The sequence below is a fragment of the Haliotis rufescens genome, unplaced genomic scaffold (genome assembly GCF_023055435.1).
Source record: "Haliotis rufescens isolate VD_foot unplaced genomic scaffold, xgHalRufe1.0.p SCAF_1, whole genome shotgun sequence".
Classification (NCBI taxonomy): domain Eukaryota; kingdom Metazoa; phylum Mollusca; class Gastropoda; order Lepetellida; family Haliotidae; genus Haliotis; species Haliotis rufescens.
In genome coordinates this window covers 82,129-107,328 of record NW_025963779.1, presented here as the reverse complement: position 1 = coordinate 107,328, position 25,200 = coordinate 82,129, and the positions used below count along the sequence as shown (strand labels likewise).

The window sequence follows — 25,200 nt, the reverse complement described above, 5'->3', positions numbered from 1 at the left end:
TCACCTTACTCTGATATATTGATGACAGTGACAGGTCACCTCACTGTGACTTATTGATTACAGTGACAGGTCACCTTACTGTGACTTATTGTTGACAGTAGGTCACCTTACTGTGACTTTTTGATGACAGTGACAGGTCACCTCACTGTGACTTATTGATGACAGTGACAGGTCACCTCACTGTGACTTATTGATTACAGTGACAGGTCACCTTACTGTGACTTATTGTTGACAGTAGGTCACCTTACTGTGACTTATTGATGACAGTGACAGGTCACCTCACTGTGACTTATTGGTGACAGTGACAGGTCACCTCACTGTGACTTATTGATGACAGTGACAGGTCACCTTACTCTGATATATTGTTGACAGTGACAGGTCACCTCACTCTGACTCATTGTTGACAGTAGGTCACCTCATTGTGACTGATTGATGACAGTGACAGGTCACCTCACTGTGACTTATTGGTGACAGTGACAGGTCACCTTACTCTGATATATTGATGACAGTGACAGGTCATCTCAGTCTGACTTATTGATGACAGTGACAGGTCACCTTACTCTGATATATTGATGACAGTGACGGGTCACCTCACTGTGACTTATTGTTGACAGTGACAGGTCACCTTACTGTGACCTATTGATAACAGTGACAGGTCACATCAATGTGTCTTATTTATGACAGTGACAGGTCACATCACTGTGACTTTTTGATGACAGTGACACGTCACCTCACTGTGACTTATTGATGACAGTGACAGGTCACCTTACTCTGATATATTGATGACAGTGACAGGTCACCTCACTGTGACTTATTGATTACAGTGACAGGTCACCATACTCTGATATATTGATGACAGTAACAGGTCCCCTCGTTGTGACTTATTGTTGACAGTAGGTCACCTTACTGTGACTTATTGTTGACAGTGACAGGTCACCTTACTGTGACTTATTGATGACAACAGGTCACCTTACTGTGACTTATTGATGACAGTGACAGGTTACCTCACCGTGACTTATTGATGACAACAGGTCACCTAACTGTGACTTTGTGATGACAGTAGGTCACCTTACTCTGACTTATTGATGACAGTGACAGGTCACCTTACTCTGATATATTGATGACAGTGACAGGTCACCTCACTGTGACTTATTGTTGACAGTAGGTCACCTTACTGTGACTTATTGTTGACAGTGACAGGTCACCTCACTGTGACTTATTGTTGACAGTGACAGGTCACCTCACTGTGACTTATTGTTGACAGTGACGGGTCACCTCACTGTGACTTATTCTTGACAGTAGGTCACCTTACTGTGACTTATTGATGACAGTGACAGGTCTCCTTACTCTATATATTGATGACAGTGACAGATCACCTTACTCTGACTTATTGTTGACAGTGACAGGTCACCTCACTGTGACTTATTGTTGACAGTAGGTCACCTTACTGTGACTTCTTGATGACAGTGACAGGTCACCTCACTGTGACTTATTGTTGACAGTAGGGCACCTTACTGTGACTTCTTGATGACAGTGACAGGTCACCTCACTGTGACTTATTGTTGACAGTAGGTCACCTCATTGTGACTTATTGATGACAGTGACAGGTCACCTCACTGTGACTTATTGATGACAGTGACAGGTCACCTTACTCTGATATATTGATGACAGTGACAGGTCATCTCAGTCTGACTTATTGATGACAGTGACAGGTCACCTTACTCTGATATATTGATGACAGTGACGGGTCACCTCACCGTGACTTATTGTTGACAGTGACAGGTCACCTTACTGTGACCTATTGATGACAGTGACAGGTCACATCAATGTGTCTTATTTATGACAGTGACAGGTCACATCACTGTGACTTTTTGATGACAGTGACACGTCACCTCACTGTGACTTATTGATGACAGTGACAGGTCACCTTACTCTGATATATTGATGACAGTGACAGGTCACCTCACTGTGACTTATTGATTACAGTGACAGGTCACCTTACTGTGACTTATTGTTGACAGTAGGTCACCTTACTGTGACTTTTTGATGACAGTGACAGGTCACCTCAATGTGACTTATTGATGACAGTGACAGGTCACCTCACTGTGACTTATTGATTACAGTGACAGGTCACCTTACTGTGACTTATTGTTGACAGTAGGTCACCTTACTGTGACCTTTTGATGACAGTGACAGGTCTCCTCACTTTGACTTATTGTTGACAGTAGGTCACCTTACTGTGACTTATTGATGACAGTGACAGGTCACCTCACTGACTTATTGATGACAGTTACAGGTCACCTCACTGTGACTAATTGATGACAGTGACAGGTCACCTTACCGTGACTTATTAAGGACAGTGGGTCATCTAACTGTGACTTATTGATGACAATATGTCACCATACTGTGACTTATTGATGACAGTGACAGGTCACTTCACTGACTTATTTAGGACAGTGGTAAGCATGGTAAGTTATCATGACTTTCTGATATAATTCTCTGTAAGATAATATGTACTCATACACCTGGGTTCCTTTCTGCTTCAGAATGGCTGGACGGCCCTGCACAATGCATGCTACTGGTGCTACCCCGCGGCGGTCAAGGTGCTGATTCACCATGGCTGTGACGTCCATCTAGCAAACAAGGTCAGACTTCTTGCCTTCAGCTAACAATAAGGTTATGTGTTTACATGGGTCAACTAGACCTCCAACTGTGTTAACATGAGTCAACTAGACCTCAGTTGTGTTTACATGGGTCATCTAGGCCTCCAGCTGTGTTAACATGAGTCAACAAGACCTCCAGCTGTGTTTACATGGGTCATCTAAACCTCCAGCTGTGTTTACATGGGTCAACTAGACCTCCAGCTGTGTTTACATGGGTCAACTAGACCTCCAGCTGTGTTTACATGGGTCAACTAGACCTCCAGCTGTGTTTACATGTGTCATCTAAACCTCCAGCTGTGTTGACATGGGTCAACTAGACCTCCAGCTGTGTTTGCATGGGTCAACTAGACCTCCAACTGTGTTTACATGGGTCAACTAGACCTCCAGCTGTGTTTACATGGGTCAACTAGACCTCCAGCTGTGTTTACATGGGTCAACTAGACCTCCAGCTGTGTTTACATGGGTCAACTAGACCTCCAGCTGTGTTTACATGGGTCAACTAGACCTCCAGCTGTGTTTACATGGGTCAACTAGACCTCCAGCTGTGTTTACATGGGTCAACTAGACCTCCAGCTGTGTTTACGTGGGTCAACTAGACCTCCAGCTGTGTTTACATGGGTCAACTAGACCTCCAGCTGTGTTTGCATGGGTCAACTAGACCTCCAGCTGTGTTTGCATGGGTCAACTTGACCTTCAGCTGTGTTTACATGGGTCAACTAGACCTCCAGCTGTGTTTACATGGGTCAACTAGACCTCCAGCTGTGTTTACATGGGTCAACTAGACCTCCAGCTCTGTTTACATGGGTCAACTAGACCTCCACCTGTGTTTACATGGGTCAACTAGACCTCCAGCTGTGTTTACATGGGTCAACTAGACCTCCAGCTGTGTTTACATGGGTCAACTAGACCTCCAGCTGTGTTTACATGGGTCAACTAGACCCCCAGCTGTGTTTGCATGGGTCAACTAGACCCCCACCTGTGTTTACATGGGTCAACTAGACCTCCAGCTGTGTTTGCATGGGTCAACTAGACCTCCAGCTGTGTTTGCATGGGTCAACTTGACCTTCAGCTGTGTTTACATGGGTCAACTAGACCCCCACCTGTGTTTACATGGGTTAACTAGACCCTCCAGCTGTGTTTACATGGGTCAACTAGACCTCCAGCTGTGTTTACATGGGTCAACTAGACCCCCAGCTGTGTTTAAATGGGTCAACTAGACCCCCACCTGTGTTTACATGGGTCAACTAGACCTCCAGCTGTGTTTACATGGGTCAACTAGACCTCCAGCTGTGTTTACATGGGTCAACTAGACCTCCAGCTCTGTTTACATGGGTCAACTAGACCTCCACCTGTGTTTACATGGGTCAACTAGACCTCCAGCTGTGTTTACATGGGTCAACTAGACCTCCAGCTGTGTTTACATGGGTCAACTAGACCTCCACCTGTGTTTACATGGGTCAACTAGACCCCCAGCTGTGTTTGCATGGGTCAACTAGACCCCCACCTGTGTTTACATGGGTCAACTAGACCTCCAGCTGTGTTTGCATGGGTCAACTAGACCTCCAGCTGTGTTTGCATGGGTCAACTTGACCTTCAGCTGTGTTTACATGGGTCAACTAGACCTCCAGCTGTGTTTACATGGGTCAACTAGACCTCCAGTTGTGTTTACATGGGTCAACTAGACCTCCAGCTCTGGTTACATGGGTCAACTAGACCTCCAGCTGTGTTTACATGGGTCAACTAGACCTCCAGCTGTGTTTACATGGGTCAACTAGACCTCCAGCTGTGTTTACATGGGTCAACTAGACCTCCAACTGTGTTTACATGGGTCAACTAGACCTCCAACTGTGTTTACATGGGTCAACTAGACCTCCACCTGTGTTTACATGGGTCAACTAGACCCCCAGCTGTGTTTAAATGGGTCAACTAGACCCCCACCTGTGTTTACATGGGTTAACTAGACCCTCCAGCTGTGTTTACATGGGTCAACTAGACCTCCAGCTGTGTTTACATGGGTCAACTAGACCTCCAGCTGTGTTTACATGGGTCAACTCAGCTCTAAGTCTGCAGCAAATGACAGTAAAACTTCCCAAATTATATTTGAGTATCCCAATTCCCCAGAATTTAAAAAAACCAAAAACCTCGACCTACCAGACTGTCTGGCAGATAAGTTCAAGACTAACTACATATATAGTTTAAAAATGACTTTTTGTTGATTCTTAAGTGATTGTGTGCATTATTTCAACTGAATCAAAACACGATATTTTTGGCGATTTTTCAATATTTATTTTGTCTGAATTCAGGTAGGTAACATAGATGAGTCTTCTGCCTGTCTTTTGGGTTTCAATACTATTTCCAAAACGGACTATTTCACAGAGTGAAGTTGTGTCGGCATGGTGCAAATGTTGCAAGTAATGTGTTCAATCGAGAGGGATGGACTTGCAAACCTTTTTGCAAACAACTTGTGTCATCACTAAGTTTCTATTATCCATTCAAATTATTTTCACCACTATTTTACATTGTAGCCCAAACCAATCTGTTTTGGCAGAAAATCAAGACTGATCATTGATGTATAATTATTCTCTCGCTGCATTTGTCACTGAAAACATCAATGACTAAGATCAGTTGTATCAATCCCTAGGATAACCGAACAGCTCTTCATGAAACTGCAAGGTCAAAGGGCACCGATGACCGCAAACTGAGTGCAATCACCGAGCAGCTTGTCACAGCAGGAAGTGATGTCAATGCTAAGGGCAGTGACCTTGGGGAGGTATGTGACTTCCACAGACTCTAACTAATGTGCAGGTCATAATCAAGAAGATTCTTGTTGAAAGGGTTTTCCACAGACTCGAGTTAATGTACAGGTCATAATAATGGGATGTAGGCACACATGGATCTTGGCATGTGATGTTGGTATAATGGATGCTGGTATAGGGATCTTGGTACAATGAATGTTGGTGTACCGGATGTTGGTATAATAGATGTTGGTATAATGGATGTTGGTGTAATGGATGTTGGTGTAATGGATGTTGGTATAATGGATGTTGGTGTAATGGATATTGGTGTAGTTGGATGTTGGTGTAATTGGATGTTGGTATAATGGATGTTGGTGTAATAGATGTTGGTGTATGGATGTTGGTGTATGGATGTTGGTGTAATTGGATGTTGGTGTAATGGATGTTGGTGTAATTGGATGTTGGTACAGTGGATGTTGGTGTAATGGATGTTGGTGTATGGATGTTGGTGTAATGGTTTTTGGTGTAATGGGATGTTGGTGTATGGATGTTGGTGTAATGGATGTTGGTGTAATTGGATGTTGGTACTTTGGATGTTGGTGTAATGGATGTTGGTGTAATTGGATGTTGGTGTAATGGATGTTGGTATATGGATGTTGGTGTAATTGGATGTTGGTGTAATTGGATGTTGGTGTAATAGATGTTGGTATAATGGATGTTGGTGTAATGGATGTTTGTGTAATGGATGTTGGTGTATGGATCTTGGTGTATGGATCTTGGTGTAATTGGATGTTGGTGTAATGGATGTTGGTGTAATGGATGTTGGTGTAATGGATGTTGGTATATGGATGTTGGTGTAATGGATGTTGGTGTAATTGGATGTTGGTGTAATGGATGTTGGTGTAATGGATGTTGGTGTAATGGATGTTGGTGTAATGGATGTTGGTGTAATGGATGTTGGTGTAATGGATGTTGGTGTAATGGATGTTGGTGTATTGATGTTGGTGTAATGGATGTTGGTATATGGATGTTGGTGTAATTGGATGTTGGTGTAATTGGATGTTGGTGTAATGGATGTTGGTGTAATTGGATGTTGGTATATGGATGTTGGTGTATGGATGTTGGTGTAATGGATGTTGGTATTATGGATGTTGATGTATGGATCTTGGTGAATGGATATTGGTATAATGGATGTTGGTATATGGATGTTGGTGTATGGATGTTGGTATTATGGATGTTGGTGTATGGATCTTGGTGTATGGATATTGGTATAATGGATGTTGGTATATGGATGTTGGTGTATGGATGTTGGTGTAATGGATGTTGGTGTAATGGATGTTGGTATATGGATGTTGGTGTAATGGATGTTGGTGTAATTGGATATTGGTGTAATGGATGTTGCTGAATGGATGTTGGTGTAATGGAGGTTGGTGTATGGATGTTGGTGTAATGGATGTTGGTGTAATGGATGTTGGTGTATTGATGTTGGTGTAATGGATGTTGGTATATGGATGTTGGTGTAATTGGATGTTGGTGTAATTGGATGTTGGTGTAATTGGATGTTGGTATATGGATGTTGGTGTATGGATGTTGGTGTAATGGATCTTGGTGTAATGGATGTTGGTATATGGATGTTGGTGTAATGGATGTTGGTGTAATGGATGATGGTGTATGGATGTTGGTGTAATGGATGTTGGTGTAATGGATGTTGGTGTATTGATGTTGGTGTAATGGATGTTGGTATATGGATGTTGGTGTAATTGGATGTTGGTGTAATTGGATGTTGGTGTAATGGATGTTGGTGTAATTGGATGTTGGTATATGGATGTTGGTGTATGGAACTTGGCGTATGGATATTGGTATAATGGATGTTGGTATATGGATGTTGGTATAATGGATGTTGGTATATGGATGTTGGTGTATGGATGTTGGTGTATGGATCTTGGTGTATGGATATTGGTATAATGGATGTTGGTGTATGGATGTTGGTGTAATGGATGTTGGTATATGGATGTTGGTGTATGGATGTTGGTATTATGGATGTTGGTGTATGGTTCTTGGTGTATGGATATTGGTATAATGGATGTTGGTATATGGATGTTGGTGTATGGATGTTGGTGTAATGGATGTTGGTGTAATGGATGTTGGTGTATGGATGTTGGTGTATGGATGTTGGTGTAATGGATGTTGGTGTATGGATGTTGGTGTAATGGATGTTGGTGTAATGGATGTTGGTGTAATGGATGTTGGTGTAATGGTTGTTGGTGTATATGGATGTTGGTGTAATGGATGTTGGTGTATGGATGTTGGTGTATATGGATGCTGGTGTAATGGATGTTGGTGTACATGGATGTTGGTGTAATGGATGTTGGTGTAATGGATGTTGGTGTAATGGATATTGGTGTAATGGATGTTGGTGTATATGGATGTTGGTGTAATGGATGTTGGTGTATGGATGTTGGTGTATATGGATGTTGGTGTAATGGATGTTGGTGTATATGGATGTTGGTGTAATGGATGTTGGTGTATGGATGTTGGTGTAATGGATGTTGGTGTATATGGATGTTGGTGTATATGGATGTTGGTGTAATGGATGTTGGTGTAATGGATGTTGGTGTATATGGATGTTGGTGTAATGGATGTTGGTGTAATGGATGTTGGTGTATGGATGTTGGTGTAATGGATGTTGGTGTAATGGATGTTGGTGTAATGGATGTTGGTGTAATTGGATGTTGGTGTAATGGATGTTGGTGTATATGGATGTTGGTGTATATGGATGTTGGTGTATGGATGTTGGTGTATATGGATGTTGGTGTAATGGATGTTGGTGTATGGATGTTGGTGTAATGGATGTTGATGTATATGGATGTTCGTGTATATGGATGTTCGTGTATATGGATGTTGGTGTATATGGATGTTGGTGTAATTGGATGTTGGTGTAATTGGATGTTGGTGTAATGGATGTTGGTGTAATGGATGTTGGTGTAATTGGATGTTGGTATATGGATGTTGGTGTATGGAACTTGGTGTATGGATATTGGTATAATGGATGTTGGTATATGGATGTTGGTATAATGGATGTTGGTATATGGATGTTGGTGTATGGATGTTGGTATTATGGATGTTGGTGTATGGATCTTGGTGTATGGATATTGGTATAATGGATGTTGGTGTATGGATGTTGGTGTAATGGATGTTGGTATATGGATGTTGGTGTATGGATGTTGGTGTATGGATGTTGGTATTATGGATGTTGGTGTATGGTTCTTGGTGTATGGATATTGGTATAATGGATGTTGGTATATGGATGTTGGTGTATGGATGTTGGTGTAATGGATGTTGGTGTAATGGATGTTGGTGTATGGATGTTGGTGTATGGATGTTGGTGTAATGGATGTTGGTGTATGGATGTTGGTGTAATGGATGTTGGTGTAATGGATGTTGGTGTAATGGATGTTGGTGTAATGGTTGTTGGTGTATATGGATGTTGGTGTAATGGATGTTGGTGTATGGATGTTGGTGTATATGGATGTTGGTGTAATGGATGTTGGTGTACATGGATGTTGGTGTAATGGATGTTGGTGTAATGGATGTTGGTGTATGGATGTTGGTGTAATGGATATTGGTGTAATGGATGTTGGTGTATATGGATGTTGGTGTAATGGATGTTGGTGTATGGATGTTGGTGTAATGGATGTTGGTGTATATGGATGTTGGTGTAATGGATGTTGGTGTATGGATGTTGGTGTAATGGATGTTGGTGTATATGGATGTTGGTGTAATGGATGTTGGTGTATATGGATGTTGGTGTAATGGATGTTGGTGTATATGGATGTTGGTGTAATGGATGTTGGTGTATATGGATGTTGGTGTAATGGATGTTGGTGTAATGGATGTTGGTGTATGGATGTTGGTGTAATGGATGTTGGTGTAATGGATGTTGGTGTAATGGATGTTGGTGTAATTGGATGTTGGTGTAATGGATGTTGGTGTATATGGATGTTGGTGTATATGGATGTTGGTGTATGGATGTTGGTGTATATGGATGTTGGTGTATATGGATGTTGGTGTAATGGATGTTGGTGTATGGATGTTGGTGTAATGGATGTTGGTGTATATGGATGTTGGTGTATATGGATGTTGGTGTATGGATGTTGGTGTATATGGATGTTGGTGTAATGGATGTTTGTGTAATGGATGTTGGTGTATGGATGTTGGTGTAATGGATGTTGGTGTAATGGATGTTGGTGTATATGGATGTTGGTGTATGGATGTTGGTGTATATGGATGTTGGTGTATATGGATGTTGGTGTAATGGATGTTGGTGTATGGATGTTGGTGTATATGGATGTTGGTGTAATGGATGTTGGTGTAATGGATGTTGGTGTATATGGATGTTGGTGTATATGGATGTTGGTGTAATGGATGTTGGTGTATGGATGTTGGTGTATGGATGTTGGTGTAATGGATGTTGGTGTATATGGATGTTGGTGTATATGGATGTTGGTGTATGGATGTTGGTGTATATGGATGTTGGTGTAATGGATGTTGGTGTATGGATGTTGGTGTAATGGATGTTGGTGTATATGGATGTTGGTGTATATGGATGTTGGTGTATGGATGTTAGTGTATGGATGTTGGTGTATGGATGTTGGTGTAATGGATGTTGGTGTAATGGATGTTGGTGTAATGGATGTTGGTGTAATGGATGTTGGTGTATATGGATGTTGGTTTAATGGATGTTGGTGTATATGGATGTTGGTGTAATGGATGTTGGTGTATGGATGTTGGTGTATATGGATGTTGGTGTAATGGATGTTGGTGTAATGGATGTTGGTGTATATGGATGTTGGTGTAATGGATGTTGGTGTAATGGGTGTTGAGGTATATGGATGTTGGTGTATATGGATGTTGGTGTAATGGATGTTGGTGTAATGGATGTTGGTATAATGGATGTTGGTGTATGGATGTTGGTGTACTGGATGTTGGTGTATGGATGTTGGTTTATGGATGTTGGTGTAATGGATGTTGGTGTATGGATATTGGTGTAATTGGATGTTGGTGTAATTGGATGTTGGTGTAATGGATGTTGGTGTATGGATGTTGGTGTATGGATCTTGGTGTATGGATGTTGGTGTATGGATGTTGGTGTAATGGATGTTGGTGTAATGGATGTTGGTGTATGGATGTTGGTGTAATAGATGTTGGTGTATGGATGTTGGTGTAATGGATGTTGGTGTAATGGATGTTGGTGTAATGGATGTTGGTGTAATGGTTGTTGGTGTAATTGGATGTTGGTGTAATTGGATGTTTGTGTAATTGGATGTTGGTATAATGGATGTTGGTGTATGGATGTTGGTGTAATGGATGTTGATGTATGGATGTTGGTGTAATTGGATGTTGGTGTAATTGGATGTTGGTGTAATGGATGTTGGTGTAATGGATGTTGGTGTATGGATGTTGGTGTATGGATGTTGGTGTATGGATATTGGTATAATGGATGTTGGTATAATGGATGTTGGTGTATGGAAGTTGGTGTAATGGATGTTGGTGTAATGGATGTTGGTGTAATAGATGTTGGTGTATGGATGTTGGTGTATGGATGTTGGTGTATGGATGTTGGTGTATGGATGTTGGTGTAATGGATGTTGGTGTAATGGATGTTGGTGTAATGGATGTTGGTGTATGGATGTTGGTGTAATGGATGTTGGTGTGTGGATGTTGGTGTATATGGATGTTGGTATATGGATGTTGGTGTAATGGATGTTGGTGTATATGGATGTTGGTATATGGATGTTGGTGTAATTGGATGTTGGTGTAATTGGATGTTGGTGTTATTGGATGTTGGTGTATGGATGTTGGTGTAATTGGATGTTGGTGTAATTGGATGTTGGTGTAATGGATGTTGGTATATGGATGTTGGTGTAATGGATGTTGGTGTAATGGGATATGGATATAATTGGATGTTGGTGTAATTGGATGTTGGTGTACTGGAGCCAAAAGCTTTTTATTGTCAATCTTTTGTGTATTGTCAGTTTTTAAGGTTTGAATCATTCTCAAAACTCCTGTACTCTAAATTGAGCTATTCAAGCTTACGTGGCATTTCATGTCATTATGTTGAGTGTCTTCCTGCAGGTTGACTTCACATCCCTGATGTTTGCTTCCTACCATGGACACCCTGAAGTGGCCACAGTGCTCATAGAGGCAGGGTGTCACCTCAACGACTGTGGCTCAGTGAGTACTAGAGACAGTTCCACCACCATATCAGCCTACACTACACTGCTCAGACCTACATAACATTAGAGTGGACCACCCTATCTCAACACACTACACAGAGCTACATTACATTAGAGAGGACCCCCCTATCACTCCACACTACACAGAGCTACATAACATTAGAGTGGACCACCCTATCTCAACACACTACACAGAGCTACATTACATTAGAGAGGACCCCCCTATCACTCCACACTACACAGAGCTACATAACATTAGAGAGGACCCCCCTATCACTCCACACTACACAGAGCTACATTACATTAGAGAGGACCATCCTATCACTCCACACTACACAGAGCTACATTACATTAGAGAGGATCCCCCTATCACACCACACTACACAGAGCTACATTACATTAGAGAGGACCACCCTATCTCAACACATTACACAGACCTATGTTATGTTAGAGAGGATCCCCCTATCACACCACACTACACAGAGTTACATTACATTAGAGAGGATCCCCCTATCACTCCACGCTACAAAGAGCTACATTACATTAGAGAGGACCACCCTATCACTCCACACTACAAAGAGCTACGTTATATTACAGAGAATCCCCCTATCACTCCACACTACACAGCTACGTTGCATTAGAGAGGATCCCCCTATCACACCACACTACACAGCTACGTTACACTAGAGAGGATCCCCCTATCACTCCACACTACACAGAGCTACATTACATTAGAGAGGACCACCCTATCACTCCACACTACACAGAGCTACATTACATTAGAGAGGACCACCCTATCACACCACACTACACAGAGCTAAGTTACATTAGAGAGGATCCCCCTATCACTCCACACTATACAGAGCTACGTTACATTAGAGAGGATCCCCCTATCACTCCATAATACACAGCTACGTTACACTAGAGAGGACCACCCTATCTCAACACACTACACAGAGCTACGTTATGTTAGAGAGGATCCCCCTATCACTCCACACTACACAGAGCTACATTACATTAGAGAGGACCACCCTATCACTCCACACTACACAGAGCTACATTACATTAGAGAGGACCACCCTATCACACCACACTACACAGAGCTAAGTTACATTAGAGAGGATCCCCCTATCACTCCACACTATACAGAGCTACATTACATTAGAGAGGATCCCCCTATCACTCCACACTATACAGAGCTACATTACATTAGAGAGGACCACCCTATCACACCACACTACACAGAGCTACGTTATGTTAGAGAGGATCCCCCTATCACTCCACACTATACAGAGCTACATTACATTAGAGAGGATCCCCCTATCACTCCACACTATACAGAGCTACGTTACAACTTGTCCTGTGTATGAAGGACACTGTATGCCACTGTTCTAACTTGTACTGTGTATGGAGGACACTGTATGGCACTGTTATAACTTGTACTGTGTATGAAGGACACTGTTATAACTTGTACTGTGTATGAAGAACACTGTTACAACTTCTACTGTGTATGGAGGACACTGTATGGCACTGTTATAACTTGTACTGTGTATGAAGGACACTGTTACAACTTGTACTGTGTATTAAGGACCCTGTTATAACTTCTACTGTGTATGAAGGACGCTGTATGGCACTGTTATAACTTGTACTGTGTATGGAGGACACTGTTATAACTTGTACTGTGTATGGAGGACACTGTTATAACTTGTACTGTGTATGAAGGACACTGTATGGCACTGTTATAACTTGTACTGTGTATGAACAACACTGTAATAACTTGTACTGTGTATGGAGGACACTGTTATACCTTGTACTGTGTATGAACGACACTGTTATAACTTGTACTGTGTATGGAGGACACTGTTACAACTTGTACTGTGTATGGAGGACACTGTATGGCACTGTTATCACTTGTGCTGTGTATGAAGGACACTGTTATAACGTGTACTGTGTATGAAGGACACTGTTACAACTTGTACTGTGTATAGAGGACACTGTATGCCACTGTTAGAACTTGAAGTGTGTATGGAGGACACTGTATGGCAATGTTATCACTTGTGCTTTGTATGAAGGACACTGTTACAACTTGTACTGTGTATGGAGGACACTGTATGCCACTGTTATCACTTGTACTGTGTATGAAGGATACTGTTACAACTTGTACTGTGTATGAAGGACACTGTTACAACTTGTACTGTGTATGAAGGACACTGTTACAACTTGTACTGTGTATGAAGGACACTGTATGGCACTGTTATCACTTGTGCTGTGTATGGAGGACACTGTTACAACTTGTACTGTGTATGAAGGACACTGTTACAACTTGTACTGTGTATGGAGGACACTGTATGGCACTGTTATAACTTGTACTCTGTATGGAGGACACTGTATGGCACTGTTATAACTTGTACTGTGTATGAAGGACACTGTATGGCACTGTTATAACTTGTACTGTGTATGGAGGACACTGTTATAACTTGTACTGTGTATGGAGGACACTGTATGGCACTGTTATAACTTGTACTGTGTATGAAGGACACTGTATGACACTCTTATAATTTGAACTGTGTATGAAGGACACTGTTACAACTTGTCCTGTGTATGAAGGACACTGTATGCCACTGTTATAACTTGTACTGTGTATGGAGGACACTGTTATAACTTGTACTGTGTATGGAGGACACTGTATGGTACTGTTATAACTTGTACTGTGTATGAAGGACACTGTATGGCACTGTTATAACTTGTACTGTGTATGAAGGACACTGTTAAAACTTGTACTGTGTATGGAGGACACTGTATGGCACTGTTATAACTTGTACTGTGTATGAAGGACACTGTTACAACTTGTACTGTGTATGGAGGACACTGTATGGCACTGTTATAACTTGTACTGTGTATGAAGGACACTGTTACAACTTGTACTGTGTATTAAGGACCCTGTTATAACTTCTACTGTGTATGAAGGACGCTGTATGGCACTGTTATAGCTTGTACTGTGTATGGAGGACACTGTTATAACTTGTACTGTGTATGGAGGACACTGTTATAACTTGTACTGTGTATGAGGGACACTGTATGGCACTGTTATAACTTGTACTGTGTATGGAGGACACTGTTATACCTTGTACTGTGTATGAACGACACTGTTATAACTTGTACTGTGTATGGAGGACACTGTTACAACTTGTACTGTGTATGGAGGACACTGTATGGCACTGTTATAACTTGAACTGTGTATGAAGGACACTGTTATCACTTGTGCTGTGTATGAAGGACACTGTTACAACTTGTACTGTGTATGAAGGACACTGTTACAACTTGTACTGTGTATGAAGGACACTGTTACAACTTGTACTGTGTATGAAGGACACTGTTACAACTTGTTCTGTGTATGAAGGACACTGTAACAACTTGTACTGTGTATGGAGGACACTGTATGGCACTGTTATCACTTGTGCTGTGTATGGAGGACCCTGTTACAACTTGTACTGTGTATGAAGGACACTGTTACCACTTGTACTGTGTATGAAGGACACGGTATGGCACTGTTATAACTTGTACTGTGTATGAAGGACACTGTATGGCACTGTTATAACTTGTACTGTGTATGAAGGACACTGTATGGCACTGTTATAACTTGTACTGTGTATGAAGGACACTGTTACAACTTGTACTGTGTATGGAGGACACTGTATGGCACTGTTATAACTTGTACTGTGTATGGAGGACACTGTTACAACTTGTACTGTGTATGAAGGACACTATGGCACTATTATAACTTGTACTGTGTATGGAGGACACTGTATGGCACTGTTATAACTTGTACTGTGTATGAAGGACACTGTTACAACTTGTACTGTGTATGGAGGACACTGTATGGCCCTGTTATAACTTGTACTGTGTACGAAGGACACTGTTACAAGTTGTACTGTGTATGAAGGACACTGTTACAACTTGTACTGTGTATGGAGGACACTGTTATACCTTGTACTGTGTATGAACGACACTGTTATAACTTGTACTGTGTATGGAGGACACTGTTACAACTTGTACTGTGTATGGAGGACACTGTATGGCACTGTTATCACTTGTGCTGTGTATGAAGGACACTGTTATAACGTGTACTGTGTATGAAGGACACTGTATGCCACTGTTAGAACTTGAAGTGTGTATGGAGGACACTGTATGGCACTGTTATCACTTGTGCTTTGTATGAAGGACACTGTTATAACGTGTACTGTGTATGAAGGACACTGTATGGCACTGTTACAACTTGTACTGTGTATGGAGGACACTGTTACAACTTGTACTGTGTATGGAGGACACTGTATGCCACTGTTATCACTTGTACTGTGTATGAAGGACACTGTTACAACTTGTACTGTGTATGGAGGACACTGTTACAACTTGTACTGTGTATGGAGGACACTGTATGCCACTGTTATCACTTGTACTGTGTATGAAGGACACTGTTACAACTTGTACTGTGTATGAAGGATACTGTTACAACTTGTACTGTGTATGAAGGACATTGTTACAACTTGTACTGTGTATGAAGGACACTGTATGGCACTGTTATCACTTGTGCTGTGTATGGAGGACACTGTTACAACTTGTACTGTGTATGGAGGACACTGTATGGCACTGTTATAACTTGTACTGTGTATGAACGACACTGTAATAACTTGTACTGTGTATGGAGGACACTGTTACAACTTGTACTGTGTATGGAGGACACTGTTACAACTTGTACTGTGTATGGAGGACACTGTATGGCACTGTTATCACTTGTGCTGTGTATGAAGGACACTGTTATAACGTGTACTGTGTATGAAGGACACTGTTATAACTTGTACTGTGTATGGAGGACACTGTTATACCTTGTACTGTGTATGAAGGACACTGTTATAACTTGTACTGTGTATGGAGGACACTGTTACAACTTGTACTGTGTATGGAGGACACTGTTACAACTTGTACTGTGTATGGAGGACACTGTATGGCACTGTTATCACTTGTGCTGTGTATGAAGGACACTGTTATAACGTGTACTGTGTATGAAGGACACTGTTACAACTTGTACTGTGTATGAAGGACACTGTTACAACTTGTACTGTGTATGAAGGACACTGTATGGCACTGTTATAACTTGTACTGTGTATGGAGGACACTGTTACAACTTGTCCTGTGTATGAAGGACACTGTATGGCATTATTATAACTTGTACTGTGTATGGAGGACACTGTATGGCACTGTTATAACTTGTACTGTGTATGAAGGACACTGTTACAACTTGTACTGTGTATGGAGGACACTGTATGGCCCTGTTATAACTTGTACTGTGTATGAAGGACACTGTTACAAGTTGTACTGTGTATGAAGGACACTGTAACAACTTGTACTGTGTATGGAGGACACTGTTATACCTTGTACTGTGTATGAACGACACTGTTATAACTTGTACTGTGTATGGAGGACACTGTTACAACTTGTACTGTGTATGGAGGACACTGTATGGCACTGTTATCACTTGTGCTGTGTATGAAGGACACTGTTATAACGTGTACTGTGTATGAAGGACACTGTTACAACTTGTACTGTGTATGAAGGACACTGTTACAACTTGTACTGTGTATGGAGGACACTGTATGGCACTGTTATCACTTGTGCTTTGTATGAAGGACACTGTTATAACGTGTACTGTGTATGAAGGACACTGTATGGCACTGTTACAACTTGTACTGTGTATGGAGGACACTGTTACAACTTGTACTGTGTATGGAGGACACTGTATGCCACTGTTATCACTTGTACTGTGTATGAAGGACACTGTTACAACTTGTACTGTGTATGAAGGACACTGTTACAACTTGTACTGTGTATGAAGGACATTGTTACAACTTGTACTGTGTATGAAGGACACTGTATGGCACTGTTATCACTTGTGCTGTGTATGGAGGACACTGTTACAACTTGTACTGTGTATGAAGGACACTGTTACAACTTGTACTGTGTATGGAGGACACTGTATGGCACTGTTATAACTTGTACTGTGTATGGAGGACACTGTATGGCACTGTTATAACTTGTGCTGTGTATGAAGGACACTGTATGGCACTGTTTTAACTTGTACTGTGTATGGAGGACACTGTTATAACTTGTACTGTGTATGGAGGACACTGTATGGCACTGTTATAACTTGTACTGTGTATGAAGGACACTGTATGGCACTGTTATAATTTGAACTGTGTATGAAGGACACTGTTACAACTTGTCCTGTGTATGAAGGACACTGTATGCCACTGTTATAACTTGTACTGTGTATGGAGGACACTGTTATAACTTGTACTGTGTATGAAGGACACTGTTACAACTTGTACTGTGTATTAAGGACCCTGTTATAACTTCTACTGTGTATGAAGGACGCTGTATGGCACTGTTATAACTTGTACTGTGTATGGAGGACACTGTTATAACTTGTACTGTGTATGGAGGACACTGTTATAACTTGTACTGTGTATGAAGTACACTGTATGGCACTGTTATAACTTGTACTGTGTATGAACGACACTGTAATAACTTGTACTGTGTATGAAGGACATTGTTACAACTTGTACTGTGTATGAAGGACACTGTATGGCACTGTTATAACTTGTACTGTGTATGAAGGACACTGTATGGCACTGTTATAACTTGTACTGTGTATGAAGGACACTGTATGGCACTGTTATAACTTGTACTGTGTATGAAGGACACTGTATGGCACTGTTATAACTTGTACTGTGTATGAAGGACACTGTATGGCACTGTTATAACTTGTACTGTGTATGAAGGACACTGTTACAACTTGTACTGTGTATGGAGGACACTGTATAGCACTGTTATAACTTGTACTGTGTATGGAGGACACTGTTACAACTTGTACTGTGTATGAAGGACACTGTATGGCACTGTTATAACTTGTACTGTGTATGGAGGACACTGTATGGCACTGTTATAACTTGTACTGTGTATGAAGGACACTGTTACAACTTGTACTGTGTATGGAGGACACTGTATGCCACTGTTATAACTTGTACTTTGTATGAAGGACACTGTTACAAGTTGTACTGTGTATGAAGGACACTGTTACAACTTGTACTGTGTATGGAGGACACTGTATGCCACTGTTATAACTTGTACTGTGTATGAAGGACACTGTAACAACTTGTACTGTGTATGAAGGACACTGTTACAAATTGTACTGTGTATGAAGGACACTGTTACAACTTGTACTGTGTATGAAGGACACTGTATGCCACTGTTATCACTTGTGCTGTGTACGAAGGACACTGTATGACACTGTTGTGACTTTTACTTCAGAACTGGTGGACGTCACTGCACTGGGCAGCTGACCGTGGTCAGGAGGAACTGGTGTACATCCTACTTGAGGCAGGGGCTGACCCAACGAAGAAAGGAACTGTAAGTACCAGTACTGACCGAACAAAGAAAGGAACCGTATGTACCAGTACTGACCCCATGAAGAAAGGAGCTGTAAGTACCAGTACCGACCCATTGAAAAAAGGAACCGTAAGTACCAGTATTGACTCAACGAAGAAAGGAACCGTAAGTACCAGTACTGACCAATTGAAGAAAGGAGCTGTAAGTACCACTACTGACCCATTGAAGAAAGGAGCTGTAAGTACCACTACTGACCCCATGAAGAAAGGAACCGTATGTACCAGTAATGACTCAACGAAGAAAGGAGCTGTAAGTACCAGTACTGACCCATTGAAGAAAGGAGGTGTAAGTACCACTACTGACCCCATGAAGAAAGGAACCGTATGTACCAGTAATGACTCAACGAAGAAAGGAGCTGTAAGTACCAGTACTGACCCAATGAAGAAAGGAACAGTAAGTACTAGTAATGACCCCATGAAGAAAGGAACCGTAAGTACCAGTACTGACTCAACGAAGAAAGGAGCTGTAAGTACCAGTACTGACCCATTGAAGAAAGGAGCTGTAAGTACCACTACTGACCCCATGAAGAAAGGAACCGTATGTACCAGTAATGACCCCATGAAGAAAGGAGCTGTAAGTACCAGTACTGACCCATTGAAGAAAGGAGCTGTAAGTACCAGTACTGACCCATAGAAGAAAGGAGCTGTGAGTACCAGTACAGACCCATTGAAGAAAGGAGCTGTAAGCACCAGTAATGACCCCATGAAGAAAGGAACCGTAAGTACCAGTACTGACTCAATGAAGAAAGGGTCCGTAAGTACCAGTACTGACCTAACGAAGAAAGGGTCCGTAAGTACCAGTACTGACCCAACGAAGAAAGGAACCGTAAGTACCAGTACTGACCCAACGAAGAAAGGAACTGTAAGTACCAGTAATGACCCCATGAAGAAAGGAGCTGTAAGTACCAGTACTGACCCATTGAAGAAAGGAGCTGTAAGTACCAGTACTGACCCATTGAAGAAAGGAACCATAAGTACCAGTAATGACTCCATGAAGAAAGGAGCTGTAAGTACCAGTACTGACCCAACGAAGAAAGGAACCATAAGTACCAGTAATGACTTCATGAAGAAAGGAGGTGTAAGTACCAGTACTGACCCATTGAAGAAAGGAGGTGTAAGTACCAGTACTGACCCATTGAAGAAAGGAACCGTAAGTACCAGTACTGACCCATAGAAGAAAGGAGCTGTGAGTACCAGTACTGACCCAACGAAGAAAGGAACCGTAGGTACCAGTACTGACCCATTGAAGAAAGGAGGTGTAAGTACCAGTACTGACCCATTGAAGAAAGGAGCTGTAAGTACCAGTACTGACCCATTGAAGAAAGAAGCTGTGTGTACCAGTACTGATCCATAGAATAAAGGAGCTGTGAGTACCAGTACTGACCCAATGAAGAAAGGAACAGTAAGTACTAGTAATGACCCCATGAAGAAAGGAACCGTAAGTACCAGTACTGACCCATAGAAGAAAGGAATTGTTAGTACCAGTACTGACCCCATGACTCAACTTAAATTGAAAAGGAGCCCCAGTGAGATGGGAAATTTCGTTGATAATCGTATCCTGCTACATACACAAGGGCAGATCCAGCATTTTTAAAAGGGAAGGGTCGAAAATATCAAAATCCTCTCTCAGATAATGTTTTACTGCCTACAACAAACTACGGATGGATCCACTGGACCCTCTAATCTGGAACCACCTATGCAGTGGCAACACATTCCAATACATTTCACGTTATTAAATTTTACATAAATTAAGTCACACTTAGTTTTAGTGCTGTACTTTGGTTTTGCTTCACAGCGGGGAGAACTTGCCGCAGATCGTGCCAAGACTGAGGACATGAAGGAAGTCCTGCGCAATGCTGCCACCATGTACAAGGAACTGAAGGCTCTCGAAAAACAGGTGAGGAATTTCAGACACACCCAGATCACTGCCTTACTAAAATACACATTAGACCTTTCTCTTCCTACAATACACACTAGACTTTTTTCTTCCTACAACCTAAGACCGGGGTTCAATTCCCAACATGGGTACAATGTTTGAAGCCCATTTCTGGTGTCCCCCCCACCGGGATATTGCTGGAATATTGCTAAAAACGGTGTAAAACCATACTCACTCACTCACTCACTCTTCCTGCAATCCACACGAGACCTTTCTCTTCCGAAAGTACACACTAAGATCTTCCTCTTCCTACAATACACAATGATATCTTCCTCTTCCTACAATACACAATATCTTCCTCTCCCTACAATACACAATGAATGATATCTTCCTCTCCCTACAATACACAATGATATCTTCCTCTTCCTACAATACACAATGATATCTTCCTCTTCCTACCAACACTTCCTTTCTCTTCCTACACTACACAATAGGGGCGGTTGGGTAGCCTAGTGGTTAAAGTGTTCGCTTGTCATGCCAAACACCCGGGTTCAATTCCGACATGGGTACAATGTGTGAAGCCCATTTCTGGTGTCCCCCGCCGTGATATTGCTGGAATATTGCTAAAAGCAGCGTAAAACCATACTCACTCACTCTCTACACGACACAATAATATCACACACTAGACCTTTCTCTTCCTACAGTACACACTAGACCTTTCTCTTCCTACAATAGATTTCTCTTCCTACTATGCACACTAGACCTTTCTCTTCCTACTTTGCACACTAGACCTTTCTCTTCCTACAATACACACTAGACCTTTCTATTACTACAATATCTTTCTCTTCCTACAATGCTTACTAGAACTTTCTCTACAATACACAATACACTGTTCACTTCCTACTATACACACTTCACCGTTCTCTTCCTACAATACACATTCAAATCTTTCTCTTCTTACAATACACACTGAGATCTTTTTCTTACTACAATCCACACTAAGATCTTTCTCTTCCTACAATACAAACTAAGATCATTCTCATCCTACAATCCACACTAAGATCTTTCTCATCCTACAATCCACACTAAGATCTTATTCTTCCAACAATACACAATAAGATTTTTCACTTCCTACAATACACACTACACCGTTCTCTTCCTACAATATACACTAGACTTTTCTCTTCCTACAATACACACTAAGATTTTTCTCTTCCCACAATACACACTAAGATCTTTCTCTTACTACAATACACATTAAGATCTTTCTCTTCCTACAATACACACTAGATTTTTCTCTTCCTACAATACACACAAGATCATTCTCATCCTACAATCCACACTAAGATCTTTCTCATCCTACAATCCACACTAAGATCTTTCTCTTCCTACAATACACACTAATATCTTACTCTTCCAACAATACACAATAAGATTTTTCACTTCCTACAATACACACTACACCGTTCTCTTCCTACAATACACACTAGACTTTTCTCTTCCTACAATACACACTAAGATTTTTCTCTTCCCACAATACACACTAAGATCTTTCTCTTACTACAATACACACTAGACTTTTCACTTCCTACAATACACACTACACCGTTCTCTTCCTACAATACACACTAACATCTTTCTCACCCTACAATCCACACTTAGATCTTTCTCTTCCAACAATACACACTAAGATCTTTCTCTTCCAACAATACACACTACACTGTTCTCTTCCTACAATACACACTAACATCTTTCTCACCCTACAATCCACACTTAGATCTTTCTCTTCCAACAATACACACTAAGATCTTTCTCTTCCAACAATACACACTACACTGTTCTCTTCCTACAATACACACTAACATCTTTCTCACCCTACAATCCACACTTAGATCTTTCTCTTCCAACAATACACACTAAGATTTTTCACTTCCCACAATACACACTACACTGTTCTCTTCCTACAATATACACTAGACTTTTCTCTTCCTACAATACACACTAAGATCTTTCTATTCCTGCAATACACACTAAGATTTTTCTCTTCCCACAATACACACTAAGATCTTTCTCTTACCGCAATACACACTAAGATTTTTCTCCTCCTACAAACACACTAATATCTTTCTCAAAGATCTTTTTCTTCCTACAATACACACTAATATCTTTCCCTTCCTACAATACACACTACACCATTCCCTTCCTACAATACACACTAGACCTTTCTCTTCCTACAATACACACAAGATCTTTCTCTTCCTACAATACACACAAGATCTTTCTCTTCCTACAATACACACTACACCGTTCACTTCCTACAATACACACAAGATCTTTCTCTTCCTACAATACACACTATACACCTTTCTCTTCTACAATACACACTCAAATCTTTCTCTTCTTACAATACACACTAGACCTTTCTCTTCCTACAATACACACTAGACCTTTGTCTTCCTACAATACACACAAGATCTTTCTCTTCCTACAATACACACTACACCGTTCACTTCCTACAATACTCACTACACTGTTCTCTTCCTACAATACACACTCAAATCTTTCACTTCCTACAATACTCACTACACCGTTCTCTTCCTACAATACACACTAGACTTTTCTCTTCCTACAATACACACTTAGATCTCTTTTTTGCTTCAAAGTACACTTACTTACATTTTATGAGACATAATATATTTTCGTTGTGTACATATACCTGCTTCTCTCATTCTTTCCAGAACATGTCTGATTCATCAGTTCGCCTTTCACGAGCAAGTTGTTGCAGTACAACCAGCCTGAACCACTCACCCAGCAAGTCTGGGCCTCATGGTCTCGTTGAAGGGGGCCAGCTGTCACCACCAATGAGTCCTTCAAAGCAAAGTGACCTTGCTTCTCTGATTGAGAAGATCAATCAGACGACAGTGAAGCTGCAACAAATGGCAAGGCATGATAGGTGCAGGGAGGCTGGCCACAGTAACACTCAAGATGTGTCAAGATCAGACACTGGCCACAGTAACACTCAAGATGCCTTAAGATCAGACACTGGCCACAGTGACACTCAAGATGTGTCAAGATCAGACACTGACCACAGTAACACTCAAGATGTGTCAAGATCAGACACTAGTGACAGTAACAATCAAGATGCCTCAAGATCAGGCACTGGCAACAGTAACACTAAAGAGGTCTCAAGATCAGAGACTTGTGACAGTAACACTCAAGAGGCCTCAAGATCAGACACTGGTGATCATAGAGGAGATTTGGAGGACATCAACAAAGATGCACACATCTCCGTCGGAGAGTTGGAGAAGGATGTTACTCAACAAAACATGTACCTTCATATTGTGCCACAGTGTGAGAGACACAGTGATACTCATAAAACATGTGACAAATCTGATTTGGCTCACACGGACCAGCAAGACATGCCCAAGGTTGAGACGACTATATGATACCCCACAGCCCTGTACTGCATGGTGCATTGTATAGACTAAACCTTCCATCAGGTGATTACTCGCTACATACGTATTTTTAAGCTGACATAATTCAACACATGTTATATGTATAAGTGAGTAGATATTGCTTAACTACACATCACCAATCTTGCAGCTATAATCCTATCACTTATTCCTACTTTTGCATTATGTTCAGTTTGTTTGAAGATTGTGCATAATATTGTACATGCCAATGAATACGTGATATTTTGAGTAAACACTTCTACTTGTCATCATGGCTACATTAGAAGGCATGTAGATTTTGCATGGTAGATATTGATATGAACCTGCTTGACACATCCTTCAAACTTTACTTTTTTTGTCATCTTGTATTAAAAATTATACTTATGGTGCCAATAAAACTGTGTTTCTTCTTTTTTGTAGTTAGACCTCCAATGTTTACATGTCATAGTCTGTCTTACTTTTATTGCCCTTAATTTTGATGACTTTTAGATAGGTTAACGATGTCATTGTACAACTTGCTCATAGGTTAAGGTTGTGGGGTTCTGGTGGCTATCCCTGGGTTAAGGTTGTGGGGCTCTGGCGGTTATCCCTGGGTTAGGGTTGTGGGGCTCTGGCAGTTATCCCTTGGTTAGGGTTGTGGGGCTGTGGTGGTTATCCCTGGGTTAGGGTTGTGAGGTTCTGGTGGCTATCCCTGGGTTAGGGTTGGGAGGTTATGGTGACTATCCCTGGGTTAGGG

The 25,200-nt window shown here is 41.4% G+C and overlaps 1 protein-coding gene across 4 annotated transcripts in view; it reads left to right on the top strand.

The window, feature by feature from the left end:
- LOC124125417 (poly [ADP-ribose] polymerase tankyrase-like) overlaps positions 1–24,876 on the top strand; it is a 66,202-nt gene extending 41,326 nt beyond the window's left edge. For all 4 annotated transcript variants that reach the window (XM_048389544.1, XM_048388886.1, XM_048389258.1 and 1 more), the window contains 6 exons: positions 2,547–2,645; positions 5,305–5,433; positions 11,534–11,632; positions 19,000–19,098; positions 20,932–21,033; positions 23,751–24,876. In XM_048389544.1, the coding sequence (XP_048245501.1) occupies positions 2,547–2,645; positions 5,305–5,433; positions 11,534–11,632; positions 19,000–19,098; positions 20,932–21,033; positions 23,751–24,458 (1,236 nt within the window). In that variant the 3' untranslated portion in view covers positions 24,459–24,876. The remainder of the gene's footprint in view (positions 1–2,546; positions 2,646–5,304; positions 5,434–11,533; positions 11,633–18,999; positions 19,099–20,931; positions 21,034–23,750) is intronic.
- Positions 24,877–25,200: the final 324 nt, after the last annotated feature.